Here is an 18,503-nt window from a genome sequence, read left to right on the forward strand (position 1 = left end):
GGGGATAGAAGAAGAGCGAGCGTCCTTCAAATCAAAAAATTACTTTGAGGTTTTCTCCTGAGGAATGGGGGCGGAGGGGAAGCAGTTACATTCTTCCTTTGTTTATAAGTTTCTGGTTTTGTGTTTGCCTCTGCAAGGTTGTTTCACAGGAGTCTTGGAACTTGCTCACAGTGACTTCATTAACTCACTGCTTGTAGTAGCCAAAACGTAGACCATGGTGGTAGTGTTTTCCATGTGGATCAGTGGACTTCACAAGTATGATTGGTTTTTATTCTAGTGCAAGTATGTCTAAAGTATGACTGAGCATGGCTTGGAAGGGTCACTGGAGGTCTGTCATCACTTGATCAGGTGTGCTCCACCAGACCTACTGGGTAACTGCTGTTTGTGGTGGTCTGTCTTTTTAATCTAAGAAATCTGGCACTGATTGATCCCTTTCCTGCACACTGAGCAGTGTGCATGTGTTTATTTCTGATGCGTGTTCAGAAACGCTTTAAGAGGTTATTGAATTTTAATGGTTTGTGAAAACAGGCAGTTCCTAATTAATGTGGTCATTATGGTGTCTCTGTCATTGTGATTTGGCTTTTAGTGTCCGAATCACGCCCTGAACCCAGCTAGAAAGCAACTGTCTGCACTGTTCTTTACTTCTATTAGAAAGTTGGGGATTTTGCAGGCCTTTGTAACTGACATCTGCAAAATGTGTCAGATAGATGTGTGTTGAGTTTGGGTTTTTCAGAATAGAGTGCAATGCGTCAGTTACAATTAAATGTTGTTTGCTACTTAAAGAGAGAACAACGTTCTTTTGCAAGTGTGAGCTGAGTGCAGTCTGTGCTTGCAAACATGCATCAGCAAGTGCAGTTAAAGGCTAAGGAAGTTGCAAAGACTTTAGCTGAAAACAGCAGCCCTCAGAAAAGTGCTCACCTTTTTGGTGCAAGTGGGTTAATTCTCAGTTTTCTGCAGATCTTTTTTCATCCCATCAGAACCACTCAGTGCCTTTTACAGGTGGTCCTGCATGTGCCATTCTTGAGCTGGGATCTTAAATTTGCTTTCCCTGTCTGCAAGGAGGTTCTTTGCAGCACTGCAGTGCTGGCAGCAGCTCAGGAATTGTCACCACCCCTTCTCCCACAGCTTTGACCAAGCAGCTGCTCAGGCCATTTGGGCACCCAAGAGAAAAGCAAATATCTGCTGCTTGGTAGTTATGTTTTGTCTGCCTGCTGTTCCCAGGGGCGATAGGTGGGTGGAAGGTGCCTGAAGTCCACTCTTTGAACCATGTCTGTCTGCAGCTTGGTGTCCTTCCCACAGCTGTCTGTATTTGGAGCTTCAGAGAAGTGTCTGGCAGTCGAGAATCAACATAAAGAGAAATTGGCAAGGACAACTGCTTGCTGGTGGTGAGACTGGGAATCTTCCTTTGAGACAACTTTCAGCTGACTTTCTGAAGGTGCTAGGAGATGTGGTGAGCCAGCAAAGTAATCTCTGTAGAGCTCTACAGGGGTCTACAGGAAACTTCTGGTTGTTGCTTTGTTCCCATTACATTGTTCCTAGTATCTTCTCACCTGCTGCATCCTTCTCTCATCTCCTGTCTTGACGTTGTATGCCACAGGCTTAACGATTAATTGCAACTTCCTTTCCATACACAGAGTTGTGTAGCTATCCCAATAAGTATGCACATAGTAAAATTGCAAGTTAGAGCTGTTTAGGATTGGATGATGGCAGCTGATTTATATTTGCAGGTGTCAGCATTTATCTGGGGTGTACTGTCTGTCCAGCTTCTTCCTGCTTAGCTGTGTAGTTCATTGACTGTAGTGCTCCAGCTCCTTTTAGTTGGGCACCATTCTTTGCTCAGGAGAGCATTGTTTTTCAGCAGATTTATATAAAGACCACACTCTAACTTCTTTAAGTGCTGTTAGTCTGTATTCACCTGAGGATTTTTTTTTCTGCTTAGGTTTCAGAAATGCAAGATTTCAAGGTGCTGAAAATAAATAAGTCAGTGCCTCCTCCTGCCCCCAATTCTTCTCAACCAAGGAGCTCTTGCTATAATTATTTAGGGTGATGCCCCTGACAAGAATATGGATAAACCAAGTCCCAGTTTCCACTGAGTTTCAGGATGTTAAGCAGGCACAATTTATTTTTCTTCTGTGCTGTTCTCCTTGGCTCTCACAGGGTCAGAGGCAGCAGTAGCACTTGGGCTGTTTGCAGCTGAGTTGTTTGGAATGCAAATGGCTTTGCAGAGATGCCAGAGGTTCCCTTTGTGCTGGGCCTTATAGAAAACATGTGGCAGATTGTCAGCTTTGTCACATTCTCTGGGCAGCAGGGAATAGGTGGAGGCTTCAGCTTTTAATTTAGGCGGAACTGGACTGGTATCAGAAAATCTTAGTCAGCTTTGCTTCACGGGTAGCTGTATAAATCGTGTCAGGATGCTGTGCTGCGAGCTTCTGGCTGATACTTGGATAGGAACGTGATGCCGTGGGCCAAATAATACCTCCTGGGGAAGCATAGTACAACATATGCCCTGGGGAAAACAATCCCTCTGCCTTTGCTATCAGAAGGAGATGTGAGGAAATGAAGTGATGCCTGGGGAGGGCATCAGGCAGTATTACGTTATCAGCTCTGGGTTGATCTTGCATCATCCGAGCTGCAGGAGTGTGTGCTGCATCCATGTACAGTACCTTGAAATTGCAGGAAAGGAAGATTTTTGTCCTGTCATTAAGTGCAAGGACTTCTCAGCTGGACGAGTCAGGAGCGTTCTGGCAGCTCTAAGGCGTATACTGGAAGTGCTCTCTGAAAACTGAGGACAGTGACTGTAACAGTCACTATTTGGCTCTGTGAATGGGAAGAGCAGCAGAGTAACACTAAAACAACTTCTGCAGCTCGAGCAAAGCCCCCTTTTGGGGAAATGAGTGGTTTTGGACTTGTCACCCTGACTTACTGTGCCCTCAGTTTCAAAGATTCTGTTCTTTTTATTCTTCTACTTCATATTCTGGGTACAGTAACTTCTTAAAAATAGGGTTCTGATGAAAGGACTTAAAAGAAATCCCCTTTGTTAACACAGGATCTTGTCACGCCAAGTTCTCCAGCTCAAATCTGCTCCAAAGCCAGAACGCAGTGCTGAAATCACCCACATTCTACTGTTCCTCTTTTAGGGAATGTGATTTGGTGCAAACAGATGGAGGGAGCAGATGAGCAGCCTTCACCAGCATCTTGAAAATAGATCTTGAGAAGGGATTTCAATACAGATCTGGATGAAGAAGAATGGCACACCAGTTTTTTTTGTCTCAGGAGCTCTTTGCTACTTTATTAAGCACGTCTCTGGTTGGATGATAAAATCAGCTCTCATATTTCTGCTCAGTTTTAATTTCTGTTCCACTTTCCAGCCAGTCTTGTTTGTTCTACTTCCGCTTCTATGGGAAGTGGTGGGGGTGAAGTTCTGGCTTCTTTGGAGTTGTGATCTGTAGGTCCTTGGCAGTCTGTGTGCATGTGATATCCTCATCACCACATCGGGGAACTTTCCGAACTCCCCCGGCTCAGCTCTGTGTATACTGACACCACTCATCTTCCAAATGTGTTTTTTCTCTAAGTTGCCTATTCAAGTAATCACAGCTTCCAATCTGGACCAAGTATACGATTTAAGATCTGTTCAGACTGTGCACAGTCGTTGTAGTGTGGGAAGCACTGTTACCTGGTAGGACGTGTGCAGCTGCGAACAGTTGGCATACCTGGAAAGCTTGAGTTGGAAGCATGAGCCTTGAGTTGAGCACACAGTATGCCATACATGACTTGGATAAGATCATTTACCAAATGGTTTTGCATATGGAAAATCGTACTGGCATCATGCTCTGTAGACTTTAAATGTTAATTAATTTTTGTTCTCTTTTTATAGGAACTGGAGACATTGTTGCTGTAATGATTACAGAATCAAAAGTAAAGGAGATCCTGAATTACTTGGAAAAGAACATCTCTGTGCTGATGGCCATAGCAGTGGGTTCCCGTGTTCCTCTAAAGAACTTCAGTCGGGGCTCCCTAGTCTTTGTGTCAATATCTTTCATTGTTTTGATGATAATTTCTTCAGCATGGTTAATATTTTACTTCATCCAGAAGATCAGGTACACGAGTGCACGTGATAGGAATCAGGTAAGGGCATTTTGTTTTTTCCTGTCCGTGTTCTGGAGCTGTTGTTGCTGTGTACAGTATTCTGTGGAGAATTGCTTTCTTGGAATGGACGTTGGAAATGGAGAGTGAAGAATTGTGCTTATGTTTATATGGTGTGGTGGAGTTCAAAGCTAATGTTATTCATTCCATCTGTTATTAAGGCTAGCTTTAGTTATAAGTGAGGTAGTTCAGTTGTTGTTCCCAAACTGTAAATTAATGAATATCAGGGTAAGAAAACTAAGATACAGAGTTGCTTAGTGTTCTGCACTGACTTTAAGATGATACTTGATAAGGACTGCCTAATTCTCTTGGTCATATATGCTAAGTAATATTTTGTCCAGTGTGCCTTTCTGATTCTTTTTCTCTGTTATTTTAAGAACTTAGATCTGAATTAAATGCACCCATGCCCAGAGGTCTCGAATAAGTGAAGTCATCAGTGTAAATATGGCTTAAACTTTAGAAGTAAATGTTTTACTGTCGTGGACTCAATGACCTGCTGTCTCAGTAGTGTGTCCTGGCTTTTATTGCAAAGGAGGAAAAAAGTGACTGCTCTCTTTGGCTCTGTGCATCTCTGTCAAGGGTGCCTTACAAAGCTGCTGACCTCTAGCTGCTGTCCCTCTTCCTCTGATTTAGGACTGACCTTTAAGGGCAAACTGTGGGGCAGCTCTTTTGGCTCTTGACAGCGCTTTGTCAAACCTAAAACAAATGCAAACTTACAGAGCCTCAATTGAGACAAAGGATTTCCTTTCTAGTTTCTGGAAATAGCATCTGATGCTGCCGGTCCCGTTAGATTTTCCTAGGGGTGTCGTTCTGAAGTGACCGAGCTGTGGCTGGTACTTAGTGTGGTCCCTTGGGGTGGTAGAAGTTTAAATAGAACTGTGACTCCAGGAGTGTCTGTGGAGTGCCAAATTGTGCCTGCTGCATCCCCTGAGCGGTCTGAGGCTTCTTCCAAACATCTCAAAGCAGCTGCTCTGTGGGGAGGGGGCTTTGGTGACCTTTCTTCTTTCTTTAGATTTTCAGGAGAAACTTGATGAAAATTTGATGTGGTTTAAAAAGCTGAGCTTATTAAACTTTGATGAGGAGGTGGCGACGGCTCCGGCTTGTTTTTGAAGAGCTTTGAAAGCTCTCTGAGAGAGAAGGCTGTGCGGGGAAATAACTTGTTTTAACTGAAAAACAAGATCATAGCTTGGGGCTGGAGGCACCTGTTTAAGAAAAAACATAATAATAAATTAAAAACCATCAAAACCATGCTGTGTTTTATAGATAGTGCAAGTAGATATGGGTATTTCACATGGTTACTCTTGTGCGTTTCCACCGAGGTACGAAACTCCTTTGCATGTACTGGTGCCCTTTTTCCACTGAGGTTGATGTGGGTTTTAAAGCAAGCATACGCTGCATGCCTATGCCCTAAAACTTAACCAAACAGCAAATCCTCAGTGTCCCCAAGGTTAGCATTTCAAAACGTCCTGTTAAAATTAGAAGGTGGAAAAGGTGGATCTCTTGAATGGCGATGGAAGTTGCCATTAGCAGATTTCCTTCCATGTGAGAATACAATATGTGTTTTGAAAGAGTTTTGCTGAGATTGATCCTTTCTTGGTTGGAGCAGATTTTCAAAGACTTCACGTAGTACAAACACAGGCAGCATGGCTAATTATATGTGCTACCCCCAGTGACTCAGGTGGGTAGTGCTGGTCACGGAAAGCCCCTGCCGTGCCTTCTCAGCGTTGTTCCTCTCTTAGCAGTCAACTTTGGCTGTGCATGATAATCATTCCAGCAGTCTTCTGGTGTTGTGTCTTTCAGTGCTGGAGCCAATATGCTTGTTCCAGGATGCACAGCTTAGATTTGCTTATACTGACTGGTTTCTCACGTGTTGAAGTTAGGATGAGATTTCTTCCTTTAGGAGGTAAAGAGCTTCCCAATCCCACCTCTGTTCCGGATGGAACTCCAGACACCCCATGCATCAGTGTCCTAAAAATCCCCATGAAATGAAGGAGCTGTTTTTGTGTGGAGACAACAACAAAAATTGAATTGTGTAATTCCAGAATAATGTTGGTGCAGTTGGCCAGTCCTCGATTTGGTACACAGTGCTGTAAAGGCCTTCAGAGGCCTCTGTGTTTCTCCAGTAAAAACAGCCTTAGCTTATATGGGAAGAAAAGAAGTGCTTATATGGGGCGAGGTAGTTGAAGAACTTGGCTTTTCAAGTGTTTAGGAGGTAGGTAGGCACAAGAAATGCACGGTTGTTCCATCCAAGCTGCGTGGGGAATTTTGGCATGTGCATTTCATGTTCTTAGAATTGGTCTCTCTCAAAAGCAGAGTATTCAGTACAAGAGGGGTGAAAGACAAAATATGGGAACTTCCTTTCTTCCAGTAAATGTAAACCCAGTCTCCTGATACGAGAAGGTGCAAGCCTTGTGCTGCTCAGTGCCTGGGACCCACAGGCCAGCAGCTGGTGATGGTTGCACAGGAGGGCAGCGTGCACCCAGAGGTGGTCATTTTGCAGACAGCAAAAAACAGCTTGGCCTTTGCTGTCAGAGTGAGGTTAATATTGAAACCAGCATTCGTTTTGGCTATATTCAGGTCTAAATCAGATCTTTCAGATTTCATGACCCACAAACTTGTGCTTTGTGTGGTAGCAGTGGTTTCGGGTATGGGCAGGATAAACTAGGTTACGCTGAGGATCTGTTATGTCTCAGAACAAGATCAGTCTGTGCTTGGGAGGGAGAAAAAATTCAAGCCTAAGAGAACAGAGTATGTTCTAGCATGCTGAATAAAAAGCAGTAGGAGAGGATGATGACAGAAATCACTGGGGGGCACGTTGCTTCAGCTCCTGTACTGCAGGCTGGGATGAGTTAGCTTGTCACACGTGTTGGGTGACTTCTGCAGAGCCCTGTGCAGTGTGTGAGCTTTATGCCTACACACTGAGTGCATTCCTGTGCTCTGCTGTTGTTTTGTTTCCTGACAAATCTCTAACTGTGGGCTTTGCTGTTTATGCTGTTAATCGCAGTGTTGGCCCACTGTCAGTGTGTATTGCAGTGGCAGTATCGAGCCCAAATAAGTCATTGTAACAGGCAGTAATGAAGCTTGATTATCAGAGCTAATTTGTGTTCTCTCCTTTGTCACTTCATTAGCGTCGCCTTGGAGATGCTGCCAAGAAAGCTGTTGGTAAACTGACAACCAGGACAGTAAAGAAGGGAGATAAGGTATAATGATATTTCAACGTGATAAACGTGGGCATCGTGTTTTTATTTTTGTTAGAGGAAACAGTTTATTTTTCAGCTTTTCCTTTCTCTCCTGGTATTCCGATCTTCCCCTCCTTGCTGGAGACTGCTTATCGTATGGCACAGTGTTTTGTGTAACTCGTGGTCTTGCTGTATGCTGTAAGTTTGCACATTTCAAAGGAGTTTTTCTCACTCAAGTACTTCTTGTGCTCCATCTGGCAGCTGTGACTGAGTGGTTTTGTGTGCTAGCTGGCACGCAGAATTCCCAAAAAGCTTATCCTAAAAAAAACCCCTTTTTTTCTACCTCAAAGCTGAGGTGATTCCTATAGGGAAATCCCTACTATTGTACCACAAGAATTCAACTGCATATTATAAACAGCTGATGTTTCATATGGTCGCTTATCAGCTTCGAGTGAAGGGGAATGGTTTTGTGTGCATGAGATACTTCTCTTTCCTGAGCCATGTTGGAATGCAACCACCCTGCCATCATTTCTGTGTCTTGTTGGTAATATTTGCTCTGACACAGCATGGTTCTTGTACTAATTACAATTACTTTTACCTTTGTCACAGCCAAAGCTCTTGACTTGAATTTTCATTCTGTTTGTTTTAGGAGACAGACCCAGACTTTGATCATTGTGCTGTCTGCATTGAGAGTTACAAGCAGAACGATGTTGTTCGCATTTTACCGTGCAAGTAAGCTAGTAGAGTTGCTTTGTTTGGAAACTGTTATTTTCTTCTTGCTCCTTTGCTTCATTTCATGTTAAATATGCACTGTAATTTCTAGATACGTATGTTAGGTATTTCCTGTCCTAATAACAGCCATTTTATTTTAGACTGTATGAAACCAGGTCTGCAGATGAGTGGTTCAGGCGTTAGCAGTGGAGCTGCTTATATTTGAGGTTTGGGGCAGGTTTAAGGGCTGGAACAGCAGGCAGACAAACAGAAGTGTGATGCACAAGGTGCAGCAGCAGCATTCTGTGCAGTGTCTGTGCAGTGCTGCTGTGGCTTTCCAAAATAGTGCTGGAGGCAGATGCAGTCTTTCTAGCCTTTGTACCTCATTTGACACCAATCACCCGCTGTGCTATCTGTCTTTGGTCTCTCCAGTGCAATGGATTCTTGGCTTGAGGACTATTGCTTGCTGCATGCTCTGTACTAGTGCTTAAAACACAGCAATTTCTTTTTTGCCCTTTTGACATCTACAGGTTTTCAGTTCATTTCCATTCTTCAGTTATGGGATATTTGCTCTTAGATGCTTTTAAGTGCTTATCCTCGTGGTTATTGGTTTCAGTGATTGGGTAATTTTTGGTAGCCATAAGCATTACCAAGGTCATTTTTCCCTTGCATTCTGATATACAGAGCTTTCTCTTTATCTCCCAATGCACAAAAAAAAAATGCATGTTATGTTGCATACATACAGCCAGGACCCAGTAATTTGGTGTGTGCATGATGCACTAGAAGCATCTCAGTCATGGAGTTGGAGTCAACCTTGGGTCACGCAGCAGCAGTGTGTAGCAGCTCATTATCAGTCTTCTGAATCTTCCTATGGGCTGCTCTGCGTAGCTGGATGTCTTTAATTCTAATTCATAATGAGTTTCTATTATGTTAAAAGGAAAACAGTATTTTCTATCTTAGCAAATCAAAATATGTATGTATTCTAATTCTGAAACCAAGCTTAATTAGTTTTTACTTTTTTCTGTTCTTTATTTCTTGGACTGTGGGGAAAATAGTGAACTGCTTTAGGTTCTCGGTAGTGTTGTGTTTAGTTAATGTACCCAACAAAAACAAACTACCATTAAAATATTTGGAAGTTCAGGAGGGTTTGGGGGGGGGGGTTGGATCTTGCAGATGGGTGTCCATTTCTTCCTACAGTTCAATCATTTTTACTCATTCAAAGCTGACATCCTCCTGCCTGTTAAAATATATTCCCAACTGTTGAGTTTTGAGACACTTTTGCCATATATTGTGATCTCATGTATAGTGTGCCTGTGTGAGTTATGCCCTAGTCCTTCATTTATGAGGAAGGTTTGGAAGTCAGAGGAGAAACTTCTGGAAACTGTTCACCAGCTCTGAGCCACAAGGCTGATGGATGGAACTCAGGGTTTAGACTCAAGGCTTTGCAGTGGGTGCTCACAAATCCCACTCCTCAGTCTCTGATGCTGAGGAGAGGTCAGTGAGGGGTCCTTGCCAATGCAGAGCACACAGTTGATGAGGAACCATCTCCTACTGCTGAGCACAGAGCAAAATGGAGTCTGAAGGCCACTTCACTAGATAAGTGCCCAGCACTGCCCAAGCCGCAGATGTCTTGCTAGTGTCAGCAGATGTGACAAAGACCTTCTGACCACAATGATTGTGTATTTATTTTACAAGTCCATTTCCTTCAGATGCCTGCTGCAAGCCATGGTGCTGCAGGCAGAGCCCCCTGGTCACAGCTGCTGCAGGGAGCTGGGGGCTGCACCTGGCTGCTGCCTATGCACAGCTCCCCTCCTTGCTGTGCCCCATTCAGCCTTTTCCATGGATCCTTTTCTGTCCTGCTTTTCAAAAGAATATGAGGTCAGGGAAGGCTCTGACTGCATTCCTGCTGAAGGCTGCGCAGTGACTTTCATGTTCACTTTCTAGTTCTCTTTTTGAAATCTCACTTTTCATCTGCTTCAGTTCAGCTTTGAGTTAAGCGCAGACCTCGCTTGGTTAGATGGAACATTGGGATGGATACTTTCTAAAAGATTTTTTTTATACTTGTAGAATGAGCGAAGGGGCAACCAGTGCCTGCAGAGATAAGCCAGATGAATTTCAGATTGCATATAAAACTTCTCAGTCTACTGAGGTGCGTCTCCTCACGTCTTGTCTTAGAGATTTAACCCCTTTCTACTTCCTGACATTTTGACGTCTCCTTTTTGGTGCAACATGCAAACCTGTATTAAAAAAAAAAAAGAGGAGAATCTCAAAGGTGGATGAGAAAATAAATTTCTCACAGAGAAATGGGATCAACCAAGAGGAAGCAAATGAAGGGCTAGCAGTCCTTACTGTGCGTTTTGAGGAAGCTATAATCATTAGACAGTAGGAATCGCTGACATATTGATTGAAAAGTGGTGCTTCCCTTTGATACAAGAACTGTTCTCTCCAGTTAAGTACGGTCTGTCACGCTATCTCTATGGAGAGGCATCTGGTTTGGATAGACACACAGATGATGAAAATGATAGAAACTCTAGTGCAGTATTTGCAGTCATTCGTGTTGTTCTTCAGAAAGAAATATGTTCAGTGCAAGCAGCGTATGGTCACAGAACGTCCTGAATTGAAAGGGACCCATCAGGATCATTAAATCCATACCTACAGCCTTTCATGCGCAGGGGTAAGGTAGCCCTCTTCCCTGGACTTAGAGAACTGAAGTGCAGTTCTGTCTTCTGTGAATAACGTTTTATGAGTTAGAATAAGCAGTGGATGCAAACATTGGAAGGAATGTAGCTGAATTTGAGCCTTCTGGATAGTGTTCTTTAAACAGATTGTTCCACTTCAGCATCACACAGCATCTGGGAAACGATGGGCACTGGGTTAAGAGTGATCAGGAAAAAGGTACTGTGAAGGAAAGATAGAGATAAGAGATAAGGGAGGGTGACAGCGAAGTGATGAACTGAAGAAAAGCACAGAAAGAAACATTGGAAAGGGCAAGAGATGGTCTGGGAAGGAAGATCGCGGTGCTTACAAAGAGTAGCAAGCTGGTAGGATGAGGCTGAATGTTGACTGTGCTAAAATAAATGAGTTTTAAGCCTAATTCTTACTATTTCCTGCCCTGGGCAAAATGGGGGCAGCAAGTGGCAAAAGTGACTAAGCCACATTCACCTGTGTCTGGTTCTATGCTGCTGAAAAAGCAGCAACGTCACACTCCCTGCTGTCCTTCCAGCAGCATTTCTGCTACCCGTGGCAATGGCTGTCCTTCTGCCCCTTGCAATCTGTGCTGTGTGGCACAACAGAGGGTTATGGTGTTTCCTAGGCATGCTGACAGAGCGGAAAAATACCTGCAGCTCACCTGTTTGGAGCCCTGCCCGCATGGGAGGCTCTTGCAGTGCTGCTGGCTGGGTGTTGCAGCCTCAAGGGTGCAGCTGTGTCACACTGCTCCCAGACAGTGGCTCCCGCAGGAGCATCGTCTACAGCTGTGACCCAGGGCAGCTTGCTGGGAGCTGAGATTTATGGTCTTGGATAGCTTGCTATTGACCAAGTGACAGAGGGATAAAGATGGAGAAGGTTTATGATGGCAGAAAATGCAAGGGCTCACTTTGTCAGACTAATTTCAAAAATAATTCACGTGTTTATTGTCTTAGTTGCTGTGTAACTGCTTTAACTTTTGTAAGAGAAAGCCAGACAGAGCCCGAGCCATGATGATGGTATCAGTAAGCTGCTTAAGCAACAGAGACACAGCATAAGTAGTAGGCTGAGCCACGCTGATCTAAATCAATAAATAACCCTGGGGGCACTGCTCTTTTTTGAAATGCATTAATAAATGTCCTAGAAGGCTTAGGAGCTAAAAGCAAAGAACAAAGAGGTTGCCAGAAGAGTTGAACTGTCCTGGTGCATTTGAACTCTGTCAAACTGCTAATGACTTGAAAAGAACGTGTAACATTTAGTGGACCCGTGCTGGCATCCATATGGGTATCCTGCTTTGCTTGATCTGAGTGCTTCTGCAGCCCTGATTAGCTGATAACGATATATTAAAGCTGTTTTCCTGCTTGGTGGAGTCCCAGTGTCTGCTGTTCTGGGTTTTGTCCTGCTCTCAGAGACAGCCTTTGAGAATTTTAAAAGGAAATATAAGCAACTAAAAGCCGCAATTTCCCAATGCAGAAAAATGGCATCATTGTGCGTTTCAGAAGATTTCAAACCATTTTCTGTCACCCAGGACTTCTAAACACAGTTTGAAGTTCTGTGAGTAATAAGGGAATCTGCTAAGAACTAATAATGGGAGACATTTGTATTTTGTGCAAGGATTTAAACTGTAGACAACATACCTCTCCTGTTCTTCATGATGGCTGCATTGCTAAAGGCTACATGGCTAAGTGTGCTTGACAGAGCAGTCCAACACGTTCCTCAGTGTGTGCTCTTATCATAGGCAGCCATTCAGCCTGGGCAGCCATGAGCATTTTCTAAATCTGACTCGCGTCAAGACCAGCAGTACCTTTTCCTGAGTATGTGCTGAAAGCTTCTGCTCATCTTGGAAAGCCAGCAGGAGGGTTGATTTAACTTCTTTAGGGTAGACATGTTGCAGTCTGCATAGTCCTTCCGTGTTCTATTGGTTTGTACCCATCCAATGCAGTTACGTCTGTACTGTGGATATGACTCAGATGGTGTGAACCAATGCAGAGCTCCTGCTGTGCAAACAGAAGCTCCTCTTGCCATTTCTATTTCTGAAAGATTTTGGTTTCCTGTGACCGTGGTATGATGGGCATGTTTTCCTTGCTAATTTCCTTACAGATATCAAGCAATGCTAATTGTAGGCAGAAGCCTTTCAAAACCTTGTTCTCTTCACTTAGATGTGCTAATTATAAAGCACTTACAGCATCAAACCTAAGTACTTTAGTGTTGGCTTTTAAATGAAACTGACTTCTGGTGGATCTGCAGTCCTCTTTCCTGATTCAGCACCAGGTTCTGCTTGGAGATGGAGATTGTAACTGGTAGCAAGAGCTTCAGGTTTTTATTTCTTTTTTTTACTGCAGTTAGCACAACTTGCTGGTAATTCCAGAATTTGTCCTGCTGACTTGAAGAAACAATTTAGAAGTGCATTAAAGTAGTTCTCATGACGTAGTATAATGGTTTGCAAGTTATATATGTGCCTTGTCTGTTCTCCTAGGCATGTTTTTCACAAAGCCTGCGTGGACCCGTGGCTCAGTGAGCACTGTACGTGTCCAATGTGTAAACTGAACATTTTGAAGGCCCTGGGAATTGTGGTAAGTTGGACTGAACAAGCTCTTCTCCCTTCCATCTCTGAGACTCAGAGCAGAAGGAATGTCTTCAGGGCAGAAAAGATGAAGGATGTTCCAGTGCTCTTAGTCAGAAGGGTGTGGGGCTGTGTTGCCATTAGTTACCAGGCTTTTTGTGCTGCTGATAAAGTTCATTTTTAGTGGTTGTTTCTTCCCCTAGATGATTATTAAGAATATTCTATAGTGTTCCTATTTAGAATTTAGATTCTTAATCTGTTGTAAATCTACTGCGTTCTCTGTAGTCTTCCCTTTTCTCAAGTTCTTTCAGTCTTCCTTTGTTTTCTCTCTAAGCTCTTGTTCTTACTGTGCTCTCCTGTAGATGCTCTCAGATCTGTTGGCACGTTAAATCCATGCCCAGAGCTGCAGAGTGCCATGGCCGAGGCCAGCAGCCTTTCCTTGGCTGTGCATTAACCAGCCCTTGGCACATAGAATCTCAGAGTACTGCTTTTGTTGACTGATTCGCAAGGGAATAGACTTAAAAAAGCTCAAAGAGGATTTTTTGTGTTTTTCCTGCATAAGTAAAAAACTGTCAGGTAGAAGCAGTGTTTTTTCGAGGAGAGAAGTAAAAGAAAAAGGGAAGAGCTCGTTCGTTCACATTTCTACCCTGTGATCCAAAGGTAGCTGAGCTGCAGCAGCAAAATGAAGCGTTTGTGCGCTTATCCTTACGGGATCATTCCATGTACAGTATTCCTCCCTGTAAAGAGGGATCGCTGTGTTTTTCAGCCCAATGTGCCGTGCACAGATAACGTGGCCTTTGACATGGAGAGGCTCAGCAGAAGCCAGCCTGCCAGCAGGCGCTCAGCGCTCGGCGACTTCGCCAACGACAGCTCCCTGAGCCTGGAGCCGCTGCGCACCTCCGGCATGTCACAGCTTCCCCAGGATGGGGAGCTCACTCCGAGGTCGGGAGAGATCAACATTGCTGTAACAAGTAAGTTTGCTTTGGCTTCCGTTACAGTTCTATGGCTTTCCTGGGATGGGGCTCTTGCTCTGCTCTCCTCTGTGCTGCAGGGCTGTGATAAAAGGTCTTCCTGCAGAAACAGAGGTGAGCTCGGTGTCCCTGGGCACTCCAAACCAAAAGCTGCCTGCAGCAGTGCCAGCACTTCCATTATTAATCATGTATCCATTTAGAAATGCATACAAAGAACAAAGGGTGAACTAAAATGGCAGCAGAACAGCCCTCCTGAATTCGGTGATCAGTGTAAGCTGGATTGCCAAAACCATTTCCAAAATACATCCAATAATTTATACGTGTGTAAACATCTTAGCCAATTATTACTTCTGCAGTCTTTTTTCCTCCTGACAGCATTACTGCCGGAATTTTGGAGTCCCTTAGCAGATGGCTTTTCTCACAAAGTTTTTGTTATTAAAAAAACCTGGTTTTGACATATCAACATTTGAGTATTGTCCAAGTGTCATATGACTTCAGGATACTATTCCTGCTGTACTTGTTCCTATGGGTGAGGGCTTACAGCATGGGAAATATGCACTGACTGGATTTTACCTGGAGTTTTATTATATAATGGCTCTGTAACAAATACATTATGTGGAATTATATCATTTTTCTGCATGCAATGGAATCTTGATTTGGTACATGAATGGTTGCTTTTCTGTCTGAACTGCAGAAATAGAATCCATTCAGTCTGGTTTACTCCTTGTACTTCCCTTACGTGCATCTAAAATCTGGATTTGAAGCCAGTGCTGCTATCTGCTGCTAGTGAAAGCAGTGTAACTGATGCAGTCCATTGCAGAGTGTCTCTTCAGACACTTGAGCAAAGTAAATGTTGCTAAAGGAACCTCATCTCACAGAACACAGAGCCCAGGACTAGAAATGTCTTGATCTGAGAAGGAAAAATCCGAACGTGTAATCTAGGTTCTTTCCCAAACCAGTATGTCACTTTGACCTGCAGTGTTCAACTTGTCATTCATGTGTTTTCAGTTGTGTTGAACAGTTTGAACAGACACCAAGGCTGTTTGTATGCTCTTTTTGTTGTCATGGATGGGAAAACTCTGCAGTTAACTGCAATTTCAACTGCTTGGTTTTACAGAAGGTGCTTTTGCTCTCTATTCCCAACCATAGCACTTACCTTGACAGATGGGATGCCAGGGTAAAATGAGAAATGTCAGCAAGAGCTCATGCTGACAGTGTTTATCAAATAAAGCTTTAGAAATGGCTGTTGAAATGTTTAGATTTCGTGGATGACACATTTTTTTGATGCGTATGAGTTAAACCAAAAGCCATATTCACAAAGGTGTTTGTGTTTCACTGTATTACTATGTGCTAAATTCATCTCCAGGAGAAAACTTTGAGTAGAGAGCATTCTTTAATAGTCATCTTTATGTTCTTAATGTCTGTACTTACCTACTAACCTTGAAATTATATTTCCTGTTGTCTTTCTGTCTATTATGTGGAAAACTGTAGTTGTTTTACTGTCAAATAAGTAATCTTATCTTATTTATTTTAAAAGTAACGTGGCATTTATTGAGGAGGGAGGGGGTGAAGACACAAGTGAAGTGTGAAAGTAAATGCTTATGTGAAGAGGCACATCTCAGCAAACCCCATCCAACCATAACAGTCCACCTCCTGACCTGGGGGTGGACTGAGATTTCATTACATTTTCCCTCGTTCCCACACTTCCCTTCACACTGTAAAGTAATCTTTCTTTATCGCCAGTCCTGGGGCTCAGCCAGGAGATGTTGTTGTGCCATGCTTGTTTTCCACACCTCTCTCCACTTCTTCTTTGCTAGCCTTCTCCCGTCAGTAGCTCTGTGGCTAACCTCCTTCTGCTTCGCTTCCTGGTGCCACTCGTGGCTTAGAAGCCCTTTGCCTTCCGCCAGTGGTGTTTGAGGGGAATGTTGGCATCGCTTTGACATAAGCCTTCTCCCACGAGTGATTTCCTCCCTTTCCTTTGTCAACAGAAGAATGGTTTATTATTGCCAGTTTTGGCCTCCTCAGTGCCCTTACACTCTGCTACATGATCATCAAAGCCACAGCTAGCTTGAATGCTAATGAGTAAGTAAACATTTGGCTGTTTCTGTACGTTTGTGGTGGGTGTGTGTCACAGGCAACGTTGGGAAGGAATACCATGAGAACAAAACAAGGAATTGTGTGTGTGTGTGTGTATATATATATATATTTATATGTATATGCACTTATCAAAATGACAAATGCCTTTTCTGCCTTTCTCAAATGTAAGCCTCCAGCAGTAGGTTCCAGGGTAACATCTGAACTCCTCCTTCATTTATAGTTAGCTGAATGGTCTGAGGGAATCTCACAAGGTACAGATGAGGGAGGGTAAAAAGAGAGAAGGTGTAGATCTGTTGTGTTGGGTTTTTTTAATCAGTGGTCTGGGGAAGCGTTGGGTTTGTCATTAAATCCCCGTGTTCAAAATTCACCCAGCAGAACCAGGAATTGCTGCCATCCGTTACCTCTGTCAGTTCCCACCTCAATTTCTGAGTCATTTGATATTTTAAAAAGAAATAAATGAAATAAATCTTTTTTTCCCCCCAGTGAGCTCACTTCCAGCTGAGGAAAAAAAGATATTTAGATGATTTTATAACTTTTAGGAGAGAGTCATGTAAGCAATGATTTGCAACCATTTCTTGCATCTTGTGTGGGTAGAGCTGACCTGTCTTCTGACCTCTCATTTTAAATGCTTCAGAGTTGCACTCACTGGAGTGCTTACAGACACCAATTCGTTCTTAATTTTTATGGGCTCATTGCTGCTTCCCTTCAGACAGGCTGGGCCAGAAATGATTATCATGTGATTTCCAGTCTTCCTTCATAGTTCTGTGTGTGGGCAAGTATAAATGTGTTCTGCAGATGCATTAGCTAGGTAGAGCTGGCTGTTCTTGTTTGAGGTGTACAGAACATCTGGACTTGTGATCTAGATGCAGAGATATATTGGAAGGCAGGCTGCCCTGTGCAGTATGGAAGTATGGCTTTGTAAAAGTAATTCCAGTTTCTTGGTTTTGAGATGAGAGGAAAAAAATAAATACAAATACTTTCCAGAGAGCCATAAAAGTGTTAAGGTTCCCTTCTCAGCAGGATGGGAAGATGTCTGGTGGCCTCCAGTTAGGATTTTTGGACGGTCTCAAGCTGATCTTTAGGAAAGTAGTGCAACTTCTTTGAGGTTATCAGAGTTTTTCACATTCTGCCAATTTGTGACTCTTTCTCTTCTTTGAAGAATCTAATTTCAAAAAAGCTTAATGGGGAGAAGTTTTAGATCTTCAAACAGCCTATTGAAATATTCTGGCTGGTTTTTTTTTTTTTTTTCACATGTCAAATTCTTGAGGTTGCAACCAACTGTGTGCAAGCTGACACAATAGCTGTAGCTGAATGTTGCTAATCTGCACCCCAGAGCAGCTTGGGAAAGCATGGAGGAAGATAAGCTGTGTGCGTGTGGAACAGGATTATCTTGTCCCTGGTATTTCCACATCGCTAGGAGGAAGACAAAGGAATCATAGTCTGTTGTATCCACCAGATGTGGCTACTCATGGGAGTTGCATTTCTACTTTCTGTTGCAACTCCTTTTGTTGCCTGCTGCTTGATTGGCTCTTTTTATGGGAAGGGCAAGCATTGCAAGGTGCAGGAGTGAGCCTTTTCAACGCTCCAGCGCTGTGCAATTAGCCATTTCTCTCTAACTTCCTCTTGCAGGGTTTTATTTTTTGAGTATTGACAGTGCTAACTGTAACATAAATATTCTGTACCTTTTTTTGTGCCCCACAGAGCAGAATGGTATTGAAGAAGTGCTTTCCGGATGATTGCCTTGGGGAGAGACACCTATTTTTATGCTTCATTTATCGATCGTGCAGCACAAGCGTTTATTTAGTACATCCTATTTTTTCATAAAAATTTGCTGATGCCAAAGCTTTGTATTAAGGAAAAAAAAGTGAAGAAATAAATGAACTTGAATTACGAAATCTTACTCTGTGAGTTTCATTTGTCACGGCCGTTGTGTTAGCATTGTTTGACAGACTCTTGCAAATTCTGTTTTGTTTCTTTTGAATGATTTCATCTCTGCAGATCTGTAATCTCTCTTCCTTTCGGGCCACCCATGCTAAGAAGTGGAAATCTCATGCAGTGTCATTCCTACGATGCCACCCAGCACTGGAATGACCAAGAGGTGTAGCTGGCAATTGCTCAGTGCCAGCTCGGTAGGGGGAAGAGGAATTGTGGTGT

General features: G+C 43.2%; 1 protein-coding gene across 2 annotated transcripts in view; it reads left to right on the plus strand.

Annotated features, from left to right (window-relative positions):
- Positions 1-18,503, plus strand: part of RNF130 (ring finger protein 130) — a 39,730-nt gene that overhangs the window by 13,481 nt on the left and 7,746 nt on the right. Inside the window, exons 3-9 of one of the 2 annotated variants that reach the window (XM_048960439.1) lie at positions 3,875-4,125; positions 7,272-7,343; positions 7,972-8,054; positions 13,195-13,291; positions 14,048-14,252; positions 16,241-16,334; positions 18,051-18,249. In XM_048960439.1, the coding sequence (XP_048816396.1) occupies positions 3,875-4,125; positions 7,272-7,343; positions 7,972-8,054; positions 13,195-13,291; positions 14,048-14,252; positions 16,241-16,334; positions 18,051-18,066 (818 nt within the window). In that variant the 3' untranslated portion in view covers positions 18,067-18,249. Of the gene's footprint in view, positions 1-3,874; positions 4,126-7,271; positions 7,344-7,971; positions 8,055-13,194; positions 13,292-14,047; positions 14,253-16,240; positions 16,335-18,050; positions 18,250-18,503 lie in introns of those variants that run through there. The other variant, XM_048960440.1, reaches the window with a different exon arrangement.

Source organism: Lagopus muta, chromosome 14, assembly GCF_023343835.1.
Source record: "Lagopus muta isolate bLagMut1 chromosome 14, bLagMut1 primary, whole genome shotgun sequence".
Classification (NCBI taxonomy): Eukaryota; Metazoa; Chordata; class Aves; order Galliformes; family Phasianidae; genus Lagopus; species Lagopus muta.